Genomic DNA, 21,148 nt, shown 5'->3' on the forward strand with positions numbered 1-21,148 from the left:
CTGAAGAACATTCAGAGACTTGTCCCAAAACCATTATCTTGGCTGTGTGCTTAGGGTTATTGGCCTGTTGGAAGGTGAACCTTCGCCCCAGTCTTAGGGTTATTGAGCACTCTGAGCACTCTGGAGCAGGTTTTCATCAAGGATCTCTCTGTACTTTTCTTCATCCATCATTCCCTCAATCCTGCCTAGTCTCCCTGTACCTGCCGCTGAAAAACAAACATCCCCACAGAATGATGCTGCCACCACGCTTCACCATAGGGATGGTATTGGTCATGTTTCCTCCAGACATGACCCTTGGCATTCAGGCCAAAGAGCTCAATCTTAGTTTTCATCAGACCAGAGAATCTTGTTTCTCATGGGAGATTCAAGAGTCCTTTAGGTGCCTTTTGTCAAACTCCAAACGGGCTGTCATGTGCCTTTTACTGAGGAGTGGCTTCCGCCTGGCCACTCTACCATAAAGGCCTGACTGGTGGAGTGCTCTGGAGCTCTGTCAGAGTGACCATCGGGTTCTTGGTTACCTCATGACTAAGACCCATCTCCCCCGATTGCTCAGTTTGGCCGGGTAGCCAGCTCTAGGAAGAGTCGTGGTGGTTCCAAACTACTTCCATTTAAGAATGATGGAGACTACTGTGTACTTGGGGACCTTCAATGCTATTGACATTTTTGGGTACACTTCCCCAGATCTGTGCCTCGACACAATCTTGTCTCAGCTCTATGGACAATTCCTTCCACCCCATGGGTTAGTTTTTCCTCTGACATGCACTACTACTTCTATGGTATAATGGCGTTTGCAACAATTAGATGTGCATTCCGCCACCTACTGTGAGGGTGGATAATAAAGATCACAAAAAGGAAAACATTTGGGTAAAAATAAATCCAGTAATGCAAAGTACCAAAAAATAAATGAACTAATAGATTGATTTGACACATTTTAATAAGGCTGTAACGTAACAAAATGTGTAAAAAGTGAAGGGGTTTGCATACTTTCCTAATACTTTCTGAATGCATATATTGGGCTATAGACAATCCAGAACAGGATGATCTATTTTGGATGCAATTTTAATGAAGTTGATGGAGAGAGAGAAAGACTGCGAGAGTGCTTGCGTGTGCACTGATTTAAAGCAAAGATATTCAAGTGAAAGGCTGTTTTTAAAATTCTCCAGCTGCAAAAAAAAAAAAATATATATACATATATATATATATATATATCTTTACAATTAAAAAAACATGGTGACCCCGAAAAACAGGTGGAGATGGACGTGCATTCGGTCTTTGTATTACTGTAGCATAGGCTATGCTGCAGACAATATAGGCCTACCTGTCACAAGACAAAAAGTTCCTATGATGAGATTATAGGTCTACATTCATTGTGAAGTGCGCTCATTACTGAGATGGGCTATCTGTCCCAACCCTGAGCGTTGATTCATTATGCAGAGGCCGTAGAGATTTAGACATCAAATATAATTTAACAGTTCCTTTTCAAGCCATGTTGTTCATATATATAATGTATTATAATGTGATTGGTTTCTCGCAGTTATTTATCCATCCCGGAAAAGTGTTTTTGGGATGTAAATCTCGGTAACCGTGTTCCCGCCATTCAACCCTATTTTGGTGGTACCTAAAGAAATGTGTACTATACTAAGTCTAATCAAAACGTCCAGGCTGGATGTAACTCCAGAAAATCTCCTGGTGCTGGGTAAAGTTCATGATGTTGTTGACCTAAAAAATAGCCCCATAACATCAAAGCTCCACCAACATATTTTACAGTAGGTATAGTGTCATTTTCTACCTATGCATCCTCCTGTTGACACGAAACCCACCACTGGCGTGCGTGGCCAAAAAGCACTATTTTCAAGTCATCTGACCATGGCACCCGTTCCAATCCAAGTGCCAATGCCAGAGCTCTTTGGCCACGCACACCAGTGGTGTGTTTTGCGTCGAAAGAAGGATGCATAGGCAGAAAATAACCCCATAACTACTGTAAAATATGTTGGTGGAGATTTGATGTTAAGGGGCTATTTTGATTACACTGGTCCTGGGGCCCTTGTTAGGGTCTAAGATCCCTCTCCAACGTCATAAAACATTTTAGAAAAAGTCTGGTGCTGTTATCTTCGCAAGGTGAGGTACTGAAAGTTACTGAAGACAGGGGTGCCTGAGGTATTGAAAGTTATTGAAGACGTGTGCCAATCATTTTGACCCCTATTTCTTTGAAGTAAAATAATATTACTCTTTCAACTAAATCCCTTTTTGGACTAGGATGTATAATATAAAGTGGGGCAAAAAAGTATTTAGTTAGCCACCAATTGTGCAAGTTCTCCCACTTAAAAAGATGAAAATTACAGGCCTCTCTCATCATAGGTACACTTCAACTATGACAGACAAAATGAGGGGGAAAAAATCCAGAAAATCACATTGTAGGATTTTTAAATTATGGTGGAAAATAAGTATTTTGTCAATAACAAAAGTTTATCTCAATACTTTGTTATATACCCTTTGTTGGCAATGACAGAGGTCAAACGTTTTCTGTAAGTCTTCACAAGGTTTTCACACACTGTTGCTGGTATTTTGGCCCATTCCTCCATGCAGATCTCCTCTAGAGCAGTGATGTTTTGGGGCTGTTGCTGGGCAACACGGACTTTCAACTCCCTCCAAAGATTTTCTATGGGGTTGAGATCTGGAGACTGGCTAGGCCAATCCAGGACCTTGAAATGCTTCTTACGAAGCCACTCCTTCGTTGCCCGGGCGGTGTGTTTGGGATCATTGTCATGCTGAAAGACCCAGCCACGTTTCATCTTCAATGCCCTTGCTGATGGAAGGAGGTTTTCACTCAAAATCTCACGATACATGGCCCCATTCATTCTTTCCTTTACACGGATCAGTCGTCCTGGTCCCTTTGCAGAAAAACAGCCCCAAAGCATGATGTTTCCACCCCCATGCTTCACAGTAGGTATGGTGTTCTTTGGATGCAACAGCATTCTTTGTCCTTCAAACACAACGAGTTGAGTTTTTACCAAAAAGTTATATTTTGGTTTCATCTGACCATATGACATTCTCCCAATCTTCTTCTGGATCATCCAAATGCTCTCTAGCAAACTTCAGATGGCCTGGACACGTCTGGCACTGCCGGATTTGAGTCCCTGGCGGCGTAGTGTGTTACTGATGGTAGGATTTGTTACTTTGGTCCCAGCTCTCTGCAGGTCATTCACTAGGTCCCCCCGTGTGGTTCTGGGATTTTTGCTCACTGTTCTTGTGATCATTTTGACCCCACGGGGTGAGATCTTGCATGGAGCCCCAGATCGAGGGAGATTATCAGTGGTCATGTATGTCTTCCATTTCCCAATAATTGCTCCCACAGTTGATTTCTTCAAACCAAGCTGCTTACCTATTGCAGATTTTGTTCCTGGTGTCCTTTGACAGCTCTTTGGTCATGGCCATAGTGGAGTTTGGAGTGTGACTGTTTGAGGTTGTGGACAGGTGTCTTTTATACTGATAACAAGTTCAAATAGGTGCCATTAATACAGGTAACGAGTGGAGGACAGAGGAGCCTCTTAAAGAAGAAGTTACAGGTCTGTGAGAGCCAGAAATCTTGCTTGTTTGTAGGTGACCAAATACTTATTTTACACCATAATTTGCAAATAAATAAATTAAAAATCATACAATGTGATTTTCTGGATTTTTTTTCTCATTTTGTCTGTCATAGTTGAAGTGTAACTATGATGAAAATTACAGGCCTCTCTCATCTTTTTAAGTGGGAGAACATGCACAATTGGTGGCTGACTAAATACTTTTTTGCCCCACTGTACATGCAGACACAGCATCATTCAAAGACTAGAATTTGATACTCCTGGTATTGGATATGACTGAAAAATAATCTCAGAAATTAATACCTGAACTGCACCTTTTATTTGTGCCAAGGTAGAGTACATGATCAGTGAATATATTAAATGGGCTACAATGTGAGAATCTCATGCATGGTAATAACTACATGTATATACGACTTGCATCCTTGGCACAAAGTTATATTACAGTGCCTTGCGAAAGTATTCGGCCCCTTTGAACTTTGCGACCTTTTGCCACATTTCAGGCTTCAAACATAAAGATATAAAACTGTATTTTTTTGTGAAGAATCAACAACAAGTGGGACACAATAATGAAGTGGAAAGACATTTATTGGATATTTCAAACTTTTTTAACAAATCAAAAACTGAAAAATTGGGCGTGCAAAATGATTCAGCCCCTTTACTTTCAGTGCAGCAAACTCTCTCCAGAAGTTCAGTGAGGATCTCTGAATGATCCAATGTTGGCCTAAATGACTAATGATGATCAATACAATCCACCTGTGTGTAATCAAGTCTCTGTATAAATGCACCTGCACTGTGATAGTCTCAGAGGTCCGTTAAAAGCGCAGAGAGCATCATGAAGAACAAGGAACACACCAGGCAGGTCCGAGATTCTGTTGTGAAGAAGTTTAAAGCCGGATTTGGATACAAAAAGATTTCCCAAGCTTTAAACATCCCAAGGAGCACTGTGCAAGCGATAATATTGAAATGGAAGGAGTATCAGACCACTGCAAATCTACCAAGACCTGGCCGTCCCTCTAAACTTTCAGCTCATACAAGGAGAAGACTGATCAGAGATGCAGCCAAGAGGCCCACGATCACTCTGGATGAACTGCAGAGATCTACAGCTGAGGTGGGAGACTCTGTCCATAGGACAACAATCAGTCGTATATTGCACAAATCTGGCCTTTATGGAAGAGTGGCAAGAAGAAAGCCATTTCTTAAAGATATCCATTTTTTAAATTTTTTTAAAGCCAACTCGGCTCCTACATTCATTGAATCAGATGGCTCATTCATCACAAAGCCCACTGATATTGCAAACTACTTTAATGACTTTTTCATTGGCAAGATAAGCAAACTTATGGATGACATGCCAGCAACAAATGCTGGCACTACACATCTAAGTATATCGGACCAAATTATGAAGGACAAGAATTGTACCTCGGAGTGTGGTGTCAGGAAAATAACCTCACACTCAACGTCAACAAAACAAAGGAGATGATCGTGGACTTCAGGCAACAGCAGAGGGAGCACCCCCCTATCCACATCGACGGGACAGTAGTGGAGAGGGTAGTAAAGTTTTAAGTTCCTCGGTGTACACATCAAGGACAAACTGAAATGGTCCACCCACAGCGTGGTGAAGAAGGCGCAGCAGCATCTCTTCAACCTCAGGAGGCTGAAGAAATTCGGCTTGTCACCAAAAGCAAACTTTTACAGATGCACAATCGAGAGCATCCTGTCGGGCTGTATCACCGCCTGTACGGCAACTGCTCCACCCACAACTGTAAGGCTCTCCAGATGGTAGTGAGGTCTGCACGCATCACCGGGGGCAAGCTACCTGCCCTCCAGGACACCTACACCACCCGATGTCACAGGAAGGCCATAAAGATCATCAAGGACAACAACCACCCGAGCAACTGCCTGTTCACCCCGCTATCATCCAGAAGGCGAGGTCAGTACAGGTGCATCAAAGCAGGGACCGAGAGACTGAAAAACAGCTTCTATCTCAAGGCCATCAGACTGCTAAACAGCTGCCACTAACATTGAGTGGCTGCTGCCAACATACTAACTCAACTCCAGCCACTTTAATAATGGAAAATTGATGTAAAAAATGTATCACTAGCCACTTTAATCAATGCCACTTTTATATGTTTACATACCCTACATTATTCATCTCATATGTATATACTGTACTCTATACCATCTACTGCATCTTGCCTATGCCGTTCTGTACCATCACTCATTCATATATCTTTATGTACATATTCTTTATCCCTCTACACTTGTGTGTGTATAAGGTAGTTGTTGTGGAATTGTTAGGTTAGATTACTCGTTGGTTATTACTGCATTGTCGGAACTAGAAGCACAAGCATTTCGCTACACTCGCATTAACATCTGCTAACCATGTGTATGTGACAAATACAATTTGATTTGAAAAGGTCTCTCCACAGTCCAAGTCCAGAACAGACTATGGGAGGCACACAGTACTACATATAGCTATGACTACATGGAACTCTATTCCACATCAAGTAACTGACGCAAGCAGTAAAATTACATTTAAAAAAACAGATTAAAAAAACACCTTATGGTACAGCGGGGAATGTGAAGCAACACAAACATTGGCACAGACACACACACACAGACACACACGATAACATACACACTATACATACCAAATAAGTAATTTTTGGTGATAACCCAAAAATGCCATTCATTACCCCATAGGCTGTTGAACAAATAACCCCCCTCTCTGGGTTGCCCCAGCCCGTGCAAGGAACTGGCTGAATGTAGTGGCACGTGGGCTGGGGTTAGGACCCCTCCTGGGGTTGGCCCCGCCTGACTGGTCCCTCTCCCCCATCTTCTTGAATGAAGTGGCCGCGGGCGGAGGTCGCCCCCCCCCCATCCGAGTGTTGGCCCCCCTCTCCCTGGGTAGTCCCCATCCATTTCTGCCCCTCTCCCCTGATCTCCCTAGTGCAGGGCGCTGGCTGGATGGAGTGGTGCCCCCTTGCAGCCTTGGCAGCGGGCAGAGATCAGGCACCCTGTCTGGGGTCGTCAGGCACCCTGTCCGGGGTCGTCAGGCACCCTGTCCGGGGTCGTCAGGCACCCTGTCCGGGGTCATTCCCCCCTCTCCCCCCTTTTCCTCGTGCAGGGGAGCTGGGTGGATGTAATGGCACCCCCTGTTGGCCATGGGTGGGGATTGGCCCCCTCCCTGGGTCGGCCTTAGCTCTTTCTGGCCCTCTCCCCATATCCCTGGGGCAGGGAGCTGGCTGGATGTAGTGGTGCCCCCCTGGTGACTGCTGGTGGGGGTCGGCAACGATTTGAACCTTTTGGCTTTCCATACTCAATTAAATTAACTTTCAATCCGGATTCGCCCATCAAAGTGCTGAGGGTTGATATTAGATTTTTTTAGATTGCAAAAATTTAGCTTTACTTTTTCGATTGACAGTGCATATATTTGTTCTCAAAACTGTACCTGGGAACATCTGCAGAAGGAAACTATCTAATAGGTAATGTTAAATGATAAGTTTATATTTTTCTCAGTCACAAGTTAACTTTACTTCTCATTTGCTGGACAGCAAATTCAAGCCGTATCGTGGAAAATCAGCATTGTCCCGGAAGTGCTGGCTGGGACCAGAAAGGCTGGGGCGGTCCTATGTAAAACAATAGTTCATGATTCGTTCCATTCGAAACGGGCATATCCAACCAGCGTAGGGTGCCGGCTTGAAGTCTGAGGGCAAAGTCCCTTCATTATCGTAGCTTCCTCAAAGAATATGGATATACTGAGAAGTACACGTCTCTCCACCCTAACAATGTCGTTGTTCACAAATCGACAGGGTGGGCTGTTTAGCGTCAGCCAATCCTTTCTTTGGATTAGTGGATACATCTCATTATTGTAATACTTTAAGTATTCGATGAGGGTTGTTGACGTCAACCGCCGGTATTAAACAGAGAGAGATGCTATGTCACAAGCCTCATGGCATGAATGTGCATAGCCATCTCCGTTATAGTGTTTAAAAAAAATTGAAGTTGTCAAGTGTCCTACTTATATCAGTACAATCGTAGCAACTTTACTTATATTACTTAAGCATTACTTATATTTGATCAAGTAAAAATCGCGTAGCAAATAAGACATTCGTTTTTTTTTTCTTCACCAAATTCGACACGCTTATTGACCATACAAAAAAAACTCGTTACATTGGTGGGCGAAATAATTAAAAAACGTCACCTGCTGGAGGGAGACGATTTTCCGCAGACTTGGACCTCTCTGGCTTCGTTTAACACAAAGCAGCCGTTCCTGACACTGAAGTTAAGGACGTAGTGAGGCTGGTGTTAGCAAAACTACCATAAATATCGAAACAGCTAAAATATATTGATGATTTCCTATCACTGAGATCATATAGCATTTTGTTTTTACAGCGAGCTTTTATTTTGAAGGCGGAATCGAAAACAGGAAGTCTTACATGCCAGCTGTTACAAAACCAATCGTCAGTTCCACTTTCCCGATAGGTTGGAATGTGTCCTATCCAATGAGAACAGAAGTTATATTTTTGATTCTCAACGGTTTGGCTACATTGCAAGTCTGCTACGGGTGAGTTTGTTTGTTTACTAGCTAATTTACAAGTTGTTCCCTCCCCGGCTACTTAATCAAAAAACCCTGGGTACTTTCGTTGGCAAAACTTGCACTAGCTAAGACGATGGTAAATTGGTTAAAATGTTTAATTTTGGTGTTCGCTATACTGCTGCTAACGTTAGCCAAATATTTTACTTAAACTATAAGGCATGAGGGGTGTGGTATTTTGCCAATATTCCACCGCCAAAGGCTGTTCTTATCACGACACACCGCGGATAGCCTGGATGCAGCCCTTAGCCGTGGTATATTGGCCAAGTATCACAAAGCCCACAGATGCCTTATCGCTAGTATAAACTGGCTACCAAACTAATTAGAGCAGTAAAAAATGTATTGATGAATCGTTGTGACATGAAATACGAGTGATTGTGTAATAACTAACACGTTCATACATTTTTTTACGTAAAGTATGTGACGTGCAGTCATATTCAGGTCCTGATTGGTCAACAAACTTAATTGACACGTTAAATTGTATATTTTGACGCAAAGACCCAAACGGCATTCCAAAGAAATCCTGGTTGTGAATGAAACGACTAAACAAAGGAACGAAATAGCACAGCAAGTAAGTGAAAGAAATAGGTTTTGATTATGTTTTACTGTTAATGAGGATATGCGTAATGCCAACGTGTGTGTGTGTGTGTGTGTGTGTGTGTGTGTGTGTGTGTGTGTGTGTGTGTGTGTGTGTGTGTGTGTAACCTTTCATTTAACTAGGCAAGTCAGTTAAGAATACATTCTTATTTGCAATGATGGCCAAACCCGGCTGAAGCTGTGCCACCCTATGGGACTCCCAAAAATGGCTGGCTGTAATACAGCCTGGATTCAAACCAGGGACAGTACTGTAGTGACTGCTGCGTCCGCAACTATTTAACTGTACGAGGAATGCTTAAAAGGCCGCTAAAATTGTAAATGTCGGTTATCGGTATAAGTGTCCTTTGTCCTTTGGTGCGTAACTAATTAAAAGTAAATGCCAAGAAAGCTGTAGGCTATTACACCATTATTTATTATCACTGCATGTAGGCACATGAAAAGAGCAAATCGACTGTGTGGTTTGATGAGAACACCAAGATTTCGCCACGGCACATATGTATGGCCGAGTCGCGCACAGACAGCAGTGGACACATCAATTCAGGCTACAAGACAAATGCCAAATATCATTACACGTTTTGGAACCATATGTCTCTATCCATTCGTGTGGTGGGTGCACAGTGTGCTATTTGAATGTTGGAATTATTTTAGTGGATGAATGTGCATGGGTGACTTACAGTAGGAGCTTTTTGAAGTAATCCGATGAAAACATGACTTGTTGTGTCACATTAAGGTACATTCTAAAAGCTACATTTTACTGGTAAAATGTTATCAATCCTGCAGCAGCCCTCTCTTCTAGTGAGCTAGCTACTTATTGACTCATTAGCCAGTTCGTTTTAGCTCTTGCTAATAATGGCCTACCTAATGACGAATGCTCTTAGAATTGTCAATATAAGCATTTTATTTTGTATAGTTAACAAAAAAACATTAAACATAAAGACAAGATGACAGAAGAGCTAAGTCAAGTAGAAAATTTTAGTTTAGCTAGCGACCTTGCTTCATTTTGGCAGATTGTCTACTCTGCTTGTTAACTTGTGATAATTTCAGGCTCCTCAATTGGAGAGAAAAAATACTCAAATGTAATGCACTGAACAAAAATATAAACGGAACATGCAACAATTTCAAAGATGTTACAGTTCATTTAAGGAAATCAGTCAATTGACAAATTCATTGGGCCTAATTTATTTTAGTTATTTGTTTTATTTAACCGGGTAGGCTAGTTGAGAACAAGTTAGCATTTACAACTGCGACCCGTTCCAGTCATAGGCAGCAAAGAACTGGAAGGAAAGGCGGCCAATGGAGGAATTGGCTTTGGGGGTGACCAGTGAAAATATAACTGCTGGAGCATGTGCTACGGGTTGGTGCTGCTATGGTGACCAGTGATCTGAGATAAGGCGGGGCTTTACCTAGCTTATAGATGACCTGGAGCCAGTGGGTTTGGCGAGGACCAGCCAATGAGAGCATACAGGTCGCAGTGGTGGGTAGTATAGGGGGCTTTGGTGACAAAAAGGATGGTACTGTGATAGACAGCATACAATTTGCTGAGTAGTGTGTTGGAGGCCATTTTGTAAATGACATCGCTGAAATCAGGGATCAGTAGGATAGTCAGTTTTACGAGGGTATGTTTGGCAGCATGAGTGAAGGATTGCTTTGTTGTGAAATAGGAAACCGATTCTTCTATATTGGAGATACTTAATGTGAGTATGGAAGGAGAGTTTACAGTCTAACCAGACACCTAGGTAGTTGTCCACAATAGAGGTTGACCGATTAATCAGAATGGCCGATTTAATTAGGGCCGACTTCAAGTTTTCATAACAATTGGAAATCGGTATTTTTGGGCGCCGATATAAAAAAAAAAATATATATATATCTTCAACTAGGCAAGTCAGTTAACCTCTAGTGACACCCCATCCCGTGAACGGGACCGTTGTCATCAACTGACACTAATTATCATAACGCAATGGATATAAATATTCCTATTCATGAAAATCACAAGTGAAATATATTGGAACACAGCTTAGCCTTTTGTTAATCACCCTGTCATCTCAGATTTTCAAAATATGTTTTACAGCCAAAGCTAGACAAGCATTTGTAAGTTTATCGATAGCCTAGCATAGCATTATGCCTTGCTAGCAGCAGGCAACCTTGTCACGAAAATCAGAAAAGCAATCAAATTAAATTGTTTACCTTTTAACTTCAGGTGTTTTCACTCACGAGACTCCCAGGTAGATAGCCAAAGTGAATTTTTTCCCAAAATATTATTTTTGTAGGTGAAATAGCTCCGCCTGTTCATGTTTGGCTGAGAAATCGACCGGAAATTGCACATGGTTGTTGATATTACTAGATATTATCTAGCGTGTCCTGCGTCGCATATAATCTGACTGAGCATACAAGTATCTGACTGAGCGGTGGTAGGCAGAAGCAGGCGCGTACACATTCATTCAAACAGCACTTTCGTGCGTTTTGCCAGCAGCTCTTCATTGTGCGTCAAGCATTGCGCTGTTTATGACTTCAAGCCTATCAACTCCCGAAATGAGGCTGGTGTAACCGGAGTAAAATGGCTAGCTAGTTGGCGCGCGCTAACTAGAGGGACGGAAGCTATACTGTTACACTGGCAATACTAAAGTGCCTGTAACGTCATCCAATAGTCGAAGACCTTAGAAAGGCAAATGGTATAGAGGGAAATATTCCTATAACTACAACCTAAAATTTCTTACCTGGGAATATTGAAGACTCATGTTTTAAGCATGTCTCAGTTTAGGTCACCTAACAGCACAAGCTCTGAAGATAGATGGGGGGGGGGGGGGGCAAATCAATTCACATATGGAGTCCAGGGCACAGCTGTGGCCTCTGTGGTCTATAGCAAGCGGCAACGGTGAGAGACTTGTTTCTGGAAAGTTCGTTTTTTTTAAAAGTAGAAGCTCATAAAGATTTCACATGATTAGGAATGCAGATAAGCATCTATTAGTCACAGATACTTAAACAAAAAAATGTAGGACTTGGGATCAGAAAACCAGTCCGTGTCTGGTGTGACCACCATTTGCCTCATTCAGCTTGACACATCATCTTTGCATAGACTTAAGCATGCTGTTGATTGTGGCCTGTGGTATGCTATCCCACCTTTCAATTGCTGTGGGAAGTAGCTTGATATTTGCAGGAACTGGCACACGCTGTCGAACATGTCGATCCAGAGCATCCGAAACATGCTCAATGGGTGACATGTCTAGTGAGTATGCAGGCCATGAAAGAACTGGGACATTTTCAGATTCCAGGAATTGTGTATAGTTTCATCAGCTGTCTGGGTGGTTGTTCTCAGGCCATCCCACAGATGAAGAAGCTGGATGCGGATGCCCTGGGCTGGTGTGAGTACACATGGTCTGCGTGCGGTTGGTGAGGCAGGTTGGATGTACTGCCAAATTCTCAAAAACAAATTTGGAGGTGGTTTATGGTAGAGAAATCAACATAACATTTTCTGGCAACCACTCTGGCGGACATTATTACACTCCCTCAACTTGAGACATCTGGTGCACCGAGACAATGATCATGCTGTTTAATCAGCTTCTTGATGTGCCACACCTGTCAGGTGGCTGGATTCTTGGCAAATGAGAAATGCTCACTATCAGCGCCGTAAAAAGAGTTTGTGCACAAAATATGAGAAATTATTTTTGACATAGGACCAACACTTTACATGTTTTATTTTTGTTCAATGTATTATTATAAAAATGAATTGTATACAGTTTTTTACCTTTTTAATATTATCTCAATGGCAGAGCTGTCAAAGTTGTGAGAAACCTTTCAGGTCTGGTGGAGGTGATAGGGCCTCCCTGTGGCAGCATTCACTTTGTCTCCCTGCCAAAACAAAACATTTGGTAAATCATGCCAAGATTACGCTACCCATATTGTTAATAAACATTGTTCAAGATCAGAATCTGAAAAATAGAGATGTTTCTATGTTAAATGCACATGTTTAACATTAGTGGATTGAATGAATATCTTTAGTTAGGATTACATAGTGTTTCCAGTCCCCTTTAAAACGCCATAATGTTTTATCTGTAGATGCTACAATGCAAACATTGGTGTATTGTAAAGCTTTACAGCTTGATCTGTAATGTGATTATTATTTAGATTGAAAATATGTTTAATCTATGAAGATTTAACAATATTAACTTGAAGATTATCCATATAAACTCTACATTTAGCCCCTGTTCCTCCCATTTGTTCCATATTGGGTCTATCCTATTATGGTTGAACTCATAAAATATTCAGTTATTTAACCTAGTCATAGCTGCAGCCATTGCCTGTTGGGCGTATCTAATTTTGTTTGTACATTGATTTGATTATGGGAATTTCTATTTCTACCCTACAGGCCACTGACAAGGGCAATCTGAACCTCACTGCCAACAAGTTTCTGCTTTGAAGCATAAAGCACGGAATCTGCCACCTGGCTCTGTGGAGCAAAGAAGTACCCAATTGACACCAGCAGTGTCAATTAGTCCCATTCCACCAATGTCAGACCTATTGATTCTAAGTTAAGCAACCAATTTGCAAGGAAGATCCCATTCAGTCTGAAAGCAGCCCAGAGATAACCAGTCAGACAGCGCAACTGAATTGTCCAACTATCCACCTTGACTGCCCCGGGCCAAATACAGACGTCCCCTGTATATCACTCCATATGGAGACTCTGCCAGACTTTAGTGTTATAAGTGGAGAAACTTCACCTCTTTCAGACAGCGGTCATTCATCTACACCATCACAGCACAGTGGTATTAGTGGGGAGCCCAGAGCCAAGCGGTGGTCCTCTAACCCAATAACCATGCTCACCCATATTTTAAAACCCAGCCATCTGGGATTCAACGGGCAGGAGTCCTGCTCCCCAATTTTGAGTCCCATACGTGCCTCAAAGATCTTCAGGATTCAAGATGAAACTTTACCGAACTGCACCGGAGAAAGTTTATTTGAGGACACTATAGACCCCTGCTTTTTGCCTATGGTGGAGCCCACTGTTGGCAGCTCTACAATGGCTTTGTCACACACACCTCCGGAGACTTGCATTTCTATGAAAGAGAGTTTCACTAAACCAGAGGATGCAAATAAAGATTTGCAAAGGGGCTCTAATTTTAGTCTCAGTTTGCAGGGAAGTCCAACAGCTCTCAGGGAGACTATATCAACCAGTAGCTGTTCCAGAGCTTCCCTGGAGGGCACACATGACATATCTGCATTCGAGGGCAGCAAAGAAAGTCTGCATTCCTTAGAACATAAGGTACAGAACCTGACGACCGAGGTTGCTGTGTCTGTTGTGGTGCAAAAATCAAGTGTTGCCTCTTCCTGTCTCTCAAATGCTAATGTCACACAGATAATTTGCCCTGATAGTGAGATGTCTGCATCCTATACGGTGCCATTGTCCTCGTCAACATCTGGTTCCTTGTGTGATGACAAGAGGGTGAACAACGTCACCTTTGAACTTGTGGTTGAACCAACACTGGAGCCCAAAACTGGGACCAACGAGCCCAATGTCACGACTACTGCGCTGGAGGCTGTGGATATTAGTAGGCCAATGAAAGACACTTTTGAAGCTTGCCGTCCTATGAAGTTCAATGCAACCACTGAGCAAGAGACTTATGATGGTACCAAACAACCTCTAAATAATACTTTTCAAACTAACCCCCATGTAAATGCAACCACTGAGCCAGTGACCATTGTTGGCAATGCACGCCCCCCTTTTCAAACTGACCACAAACCAACAAAAAGTGCTGAAGTTGATGTCCGTGAACATATGGTACAGTCCCAACCAGGCCCGTCCGGGAGAGATGGTGACCCCTTCACCTTGGATGATACTCTGGAGTTGGGTCCCAACTTTCTGCTCACATCCACTCCCATGGTTACATCTACGGCTTTAAGGAAACCAGAGAGACCCTCAGATGTGCGGAAAAAGTTATCTTCGGGCATCCTGCCAAAACCAGCTAAACCACCTGCTGTCTCTAAACTCGCCACTTATAGGAAGACGTTCCTTCAGCCCCAAGGTGTCACCTCCAATCCCAAATCACTGCCACCCCCACTGAGATCGGTGTCCCAGCTTCCATCATGGACTCGCCCACCAAAGACCAAGACCGCCCCCGTGGCTTCAGCCCCCTCGGAGCCATCCTCTGCCATACCCAGCAGAAGATGCAAAACACGAGCAGATGCCTCGGGACATGCTGTGGTCACTGTTTCTCAGCAGGTAGGCTATGGGGAATGCTAAGTGTGGTTACATCTCAAAAGGATCTATTTAAAAAAAAAAATCTAAACATTTTAATATGAAGGCTATATTTATGAGTTTGATATTATTGATATTATTATTATTATTACCAACCAATCCACTGTATTTAGTAAGATTGAATCAACAGATTCTACAGTTCTTTCCCTCCATTTCTCTCCTAGGCCTCGACAGATGATACTTCCAGTAGTAGGCGTAGCACAATTGCAGGTGAGCAGCTGTTCCTTTGAATCATCTGTTGGGGATGTATGGCTCTGTCTCAAAGTTTTAAACCTTTCCTCGTATCCTATCCTCTGCTGATTACTGATTTGGCAGAACATGGCAGGTGAAAGCAATATAGTGGAAACTTATCTTTTCCTTTTACCTCTGTGTTCATGAAGGAAAGGATATGAGGAGAAGAAGCCATTTTAGAGTACTGAGACAGACTAAAGGGACTCTCAATCATACTTCCCTGATTCCTTACATCCTCTTTCTCAAACGCATTTGATAAAAAGGTTCTAGGGGATGAGGCAGCGGTGAAAAATCAAGAGATACAATTTAAGATTTACGTCTTTACACACACACTCAGTACGTTCGGAAAGTATTCAGACCCCTGGACGTTTTCCACATTTTGTTACAGCCTTATTCTAAAATGTCATCAATCTATCTCATAATGACAAAGTGAAAACAGTGTTAGACATTTTTGCACATTTATTGCAAAACAGAAATGCAATGCAAATAGTCTGGGTATCCATTGGATTAGATGTTCGAGTCTTATGGCTTGGGGGTAGAAGCTGTTTAGAAGCTTCTTGGACCTAGACTTAGTGCTCTGGTAAGCAGAGAGAACAGTCCATGACTAGGGTGGCTGGAATCTTTGACAATTTTTAGGGCCTTCCTCTGACACCGCCTGGTATAGAGGTCCTGGATTTTGGCTCCACTTATGTACTGGGCCGTTCGCACTACCCTCTAGTGCCTTACGGTCGCAGGCTGAGCAGCTGTCATACCAGGCAGTGCTGCAACCAGTCTGGATGCTGTAGAACCTTTTGAGTATCTGAGGACCCAGGCCAAATCTTGTTAGTCTCCTGAGGGGGAAGAGGTTTTTATTGTGCCCTCTTCACATCTTGGTGTGCTTGGACCATGTTAGTTTGTTGATGTGGACAACAAGGAACTTGAAGCTCTCAACCTGCTCCACTACAGCCCTATCGATGAGAATGGGGATGTGCTCGGTCCTCCTTTTCCTGTAGTCCTCAATCCTCTCCTTTGTCTTGATCACATTGAGGGAGAAGTTGTTGTCCTGGCACCACACGGCCAGGTCTCCGACCTTCTCCCTGTAGGCAGTCTCATCGTTGTCGGTGATCAGGCCTACCACTTGTCATCTGCAAACTTAATGATGGTGTCGGAGTCGTGCCTGGCCATGCAGTCATAAGTGTACAGGAGGGGACTGAACACGCACCCCCTGAGGGACCCCTGTGTTGAGGATCAGCGTGACGGATGTTGTTACCTACCCTTACCACCTGGGGGAGGCCCGTCAGGAAGTCCAGGATCCAGTTGCAGAGAGAGGTGTTTAATCCCAGGGTCCTTAGCTTATTGATGAGCTTTTAGGGCACTATGGTGTTGAATGCTGAGCTGTAGTCAATGAATAGTATTCTCACATAGGTGTTCCTTTTGCCCAGGTGGGAAAGGGCAGTGTGGAGTGCAATAGAGACTGCATTGTCTGTGGATCTTTTGGGGGCGGTATGCAAATTGGAGTGGGTCTAGGGTTTCCTGGATAATGGTGTTGATGTGAGCCATGACCAACCTTTCAAAGCACTTCATGTCTACAGATGTCAGTGCTACAGGTCGGTAGTCATTTAGGCAGGTTACCTTTGTGTTCTTGGGCACAGGCACTATGGTGGTCTGCTTGAAACATGTTGATATTAGACTCCGACAGGGAGAGTTTGAAAATGTCAGTGAAGACACTTGCTATAGTTGGTCAGCGCATGCCGTCTGGCCCCGCAGCCTTGTGAATATTGACATGTGTAAAGGTCTTATTCACATCGGCTGCGGAGAACGTGATCAGTCTTCCAGGACAGCTAGTGCTCTCGTGCATGTTTCGGTGTTATTTTCCTCGACGCAAGCGTAGCGGTAGTTTAGCTCGTCTGGTATGCTCGGAACCGGTGTAGTATGATTCGACCTTAGTCCTGTATTGACGCTTTGCCTGTTTTATGGTCCGTCAGAGAGCGTAGCGTGTTTCTTATAAGCTTCCGGGTGAGAGTCCTGCTCATTGAAAGCGGCAGCTCTAGCCTTTAGCTCAGTGTGGATGTTGCATGTAATTCATTTCTTCTGGTTGGGGTATGTATGTACAGTCACTGTGGGGATGACGTCATCGATGCACTTATTGATGTAGCCAATGACTGACATGGTGTACTCCTCAATGCCATAGGCAGAATCGCGGAACATATTCCAGTCTGTTGCAAGCAAAACAGTCCTGTAGCTTAGCATCTGCTTCATCTAACTACTTTTTATTGACCGGGTCACTGGTGCTTCCTGCTTTACTTTTTGCTTGTAAGCAAGAATCAGGAGGATAGAGTTATGATCAGATTTGACAAATGGAGGGCAAAGGGAGAGCTTTGTATGCGTCTTTGTGTGGAGTATATGTGGTCTAGAGTTTTTTTTTAAATTTTAGTTTTTTTCCCTCTGGTTGCAAATTTAACATGCTGATAGAAATTTGGTAAAACAGATTTATGTTTCCCTGCATTAAAGTCCCCGGCTACTTGGAGCTCCGCCTCTGGGTTAGTGTTTTCTTATGGTGGAATACAGCTTGTTCAATGCTGTCTTAGTGCCAGCCTCAGTCTGTGGTGGTATGTAGACAGCTCTGAAAATACAGATGAATTCTCTAGGTAGATAGTGTGGTCTACCGTTTATCATGAGATGCTCTACCTCAGGTGAGCAATAGCTCGAGTCTTCCTTAGATATCGTGCACCAGCTGTTATTTACAAAAATGTACATAGGCTGCCGCCCCTTGTCTTACCAGATGCCACTGTTCTGCTTGTACAGCGTATAAACCACCAGCTGTATTTTGCTTGTGTCGTCGTTGGTAGTTTAATCTTCTGTGTAGGTCATAGATTTTATTCTCTGAAGATTGCACTTTTACTAGCAGAATGGAAGGAAGTGGGAGTTTATTCGATGGCATACGAATTCTCGGAAAGCAGCCTGCCCCTCTGGCCCATTTCCGCCGCCGCCTCTTCACGCAAATCACGGGAATCTGGGCCTGTTCCCAAGAAAGCAGTATATCATTTGCTTTGGACTCGTTAAAGGGAAAAAAGGATTCTGTCACTCCATGGTGAGTAATCGCAGTCCTGATGTCCCGAAGTTATTTTCAGTCATAAGAGATGGCAGCGGCAACATTAAATACAAAATAAGTAAACAACATTTTTCTAAACAATCGGTTGGGGACACGTAAAACGTAAGCCTTCTCCGGCCACCCTTGTTATGACACTCATCTTTGAGATGTTTCTATAACTTGGAGTCCACCTGTTGAGGTATTTCTGTTTTTTTATGAGGCTGTAACGTAACAAAATGTGAAATAAGGGAAGGGTTCTGACTACTTTATGAAAGCATTGCCAAGTTATTGTTACTCATTGTATGTATTACTTGTTTTACTTTTCTATTCTATATTCTTTCTCTGCATTATTAGGAAGGGCCTGTAATAAAGCATTTCACTGTTAGTCTACACCTATTGTTTACAAAGCATGTGCCACTTTTTTTGTTTTGATTCCCTCAGTCATCACCTCTAATTTATTGTTGAATTTATAGAATCCAAGCTGATGAGCACTGGCCTGAGGAAACCTCAATCCTATGGCACTCAGAGATCCATAGCTAGCCTCAGGCATCCTGCAGTAAGAGCTATGGCAACCCGCTCCACTGAAAACCCCAGCCTCTCTTCAGGTATGAACAGCATTGTATGAGAGTGTTGGGATTAAACCTAACTGCCTATTATGTGAATCTTACAAGCTTGATCCCACAGCTTCATGTACAGTGCATTTGGAAAATATTCAGACCCCTCGACTTTCCTGATTTTGTTGCGTTCTAAAATTAAATATTTTTTCCCTCAATCTATACACAACACTAGATAATGACAACGCGAATACAAGTTTATCAATTTCTCAAAATGTATAAAGAATAAACATACCTTATTTACAAGTATTCAGACCCTTTGCTATGACTCCAAATTGAGCTCAGGTGCATCCTGTTTCCATTGATCATCCTTGATGTTTCTACAACTTGATTGGAGTCGACCTGTGGTAAATTCAATTGATTGGACATGATTTGTAAAGCAACACCTGTCTATAGAGGTTCCCACAGTTGACCCTGCAGCACTCCACCAATCAGGCCTATATGGTAGTGGCCAGACAGAAGCCACTCTTTATTAAAAGGCACACTGCCTTGCCTGGTTCACCAATTACTTTGCAGACAGAGTTCAGTGTGTCAAATCGGAGGGCATGCTGTCCGGTCCTCTGGCAGTCTCTATGGGGGTGCCACAGGGTTCAATTCTCGGGCCGACTCTTTTCTCTGTGTATATCAATGATGTTGCTCTTGCTGCGGGCGATTCCCTGATCCACCTCTACGCAGACGACACCATTCTATATACTTTCGGCCCGTCTTTGGACACTGTGCTATCTAACCTCCAAACAAGCTTCAATGCCATACAACACTCCTTCCGTGGCCTCCAACTGCTCTTAAACGCTAGTAAAACCAAATGCATGCTTTTCAACCGTTCGCTGCCTGCACCCGCATGCCCGACTAGCATCACCACCCTGGATGGTTCCGACATAGAATATGTGGACGTCTATAAGTACCTAGGTGTCTGGCTAGACTGCAAACTCTCCTTCCAGACTCATATCAAACATCTCCAATCGAAAATCAAATCAAGAGTCGGCTTTCTATTCCGCAACAAAGCCTCCTTCACTCACGCCGCCAAGCTTACCCTAGTAAAACTGACTATCCTACCGATCCTCGACTTCGGCGATGTCATCTACAAAATGGCTTCCAACACTCAGACTGCATCCAGTTTGCTGAGTAATCACAGTGCCATCCGTTTTGTCACTAAAGCACCTTATACCACCCACCACTGCGACTTGTATGCTCTAGTCGGCTGGCCCTCGCTACATATTCGTCGCCAGACCCACTGGCTCCAGGTCATCTACAAGTCCATGCTAGGTAAAGCTCCGCCTTATCTCAGCTCACTGGTCACGATGGCAACACCCATCCGTAGCACGCGCTCCAGCAGGTGTATCTCACTGATCATCCCTAAAGCCAACACCTCATTTGGCCGCCTTTCATTCCAGTACTCTGCTGCCTGTGACTGGAACGAATTGCAAAAATCTTTGAAGTTGGAGACTTTTATCTCCCTCACCAACTTCAAACATCTGCTATCTGAGCAGCTAACCGATCGCTGCAGCTGTACATAGTCTATTGGTAAAAGCCCACCCTTTTCACCTACCTCATCCCCATACTGTTTTTATTTATTTACTTTTCTGCTCTTCTGCACACCAATATCTCTACCTGTACATGACCATCTGATCATTTATCACTCCAGTGTTAATCTGCAAAATTGTAATTATTTGCCTACCTCCTCATGCCTTTTGCACACATTGTATATAGACCCCCCCTTTGTTTTCTACTGTGTTATTGACTTGTTAATTGTTTACTCCATGTGTAACTCTTTGTTGTATGCTCACACTGCTATGCTTTATCATGGCCAGGTCGCAGTTGCAAATGAGAACTTGTTCTCAACTAGCCTACCTGGTTAAATAAAGGTGAAATAAAAAAATTTTTTTAAACATGACCGGCCGCTTGGAGTTTTCCAAAAGGCACCTAAAAGCACTCCATGAGAAACAAGATTCTCTGATCTGATGAAATCAAGATTGAACTCTTTGCCCTGAATGCTAAGCGTCACGTCTGGAGGAAACCTGACACCATCCCTACGGTGAAGCATGGTGGTGGCAGCATAATGCTTTAGATGTTTTTCAGCTGCAGGGACTGAGGGGAAAGATGAAGAGAGCAGAGATCCTGAATGAAAACCTGCTCAGGACCTGCGACTGGGGGGACGGTTCACCTTCCAACAGGACAATGACCATAAGCACACAGTCAAGACAATGCAGG

General features: G+C 43.3%; 1 protein-coding gene across 4 annotated transcripts in view; it reads left to right on the top strand.

Moving 5' to 3' along the window:
• Positions 1-7,534: 7,534 nt before the first annotated feature.
• The window catches only part of LOC109881687 (mucin-17), a 40,425-nt gene continuing 26,811 nt past the window's right edge, over positions 7,535-21,148 (top strand). Inside the window, exons 1-5 of one of the 4 annotated variants that reach the window (XM_031804797.1) lie at positions 7,535-8,148; positions 8,596-8,749; positions 13,139-14,989; positions 15,190-15,235; positions 18,800-18,931. In XM_031804797.1, the coding sequence (XP_031660657.1) occupies positions 13,445-14,989; positions 15,190-15,235; positions 18,800-18,931 (1,723 nt within the window). In that variant the 5' untranslated portion in view covers positions 7,535-8,148; positions 8,596-8,749; positions 13,139-13,444. The remainder of the gene's footprint in view (positions 8,149-8,595; positions 8,750-13,138; positions 14,990-15,189; positions 15,236-18,799; positions 18,932-21,148) is intronic. The other 3 variants (XM_031804795.1, XM_031804798.1, XM_031804796.1) reach the window with 3 other exon arrangements.

This window comes from Oncorhynchus kisutch, linkage group LG25 (genome assembly GCF_002021735.2).
Source record: "Oncorhynchus kisutch isolate 150728-3 linkage group LG25, Okis_V2, whole genome shotgun sequence".
Taxonomy (NCBI): Eukaryota; Metazoa; Chordata; class Actinopteri; order Salmoniformes; family Salmonidae; genus Oncorhynchus; species Oncorhynchus kisutch.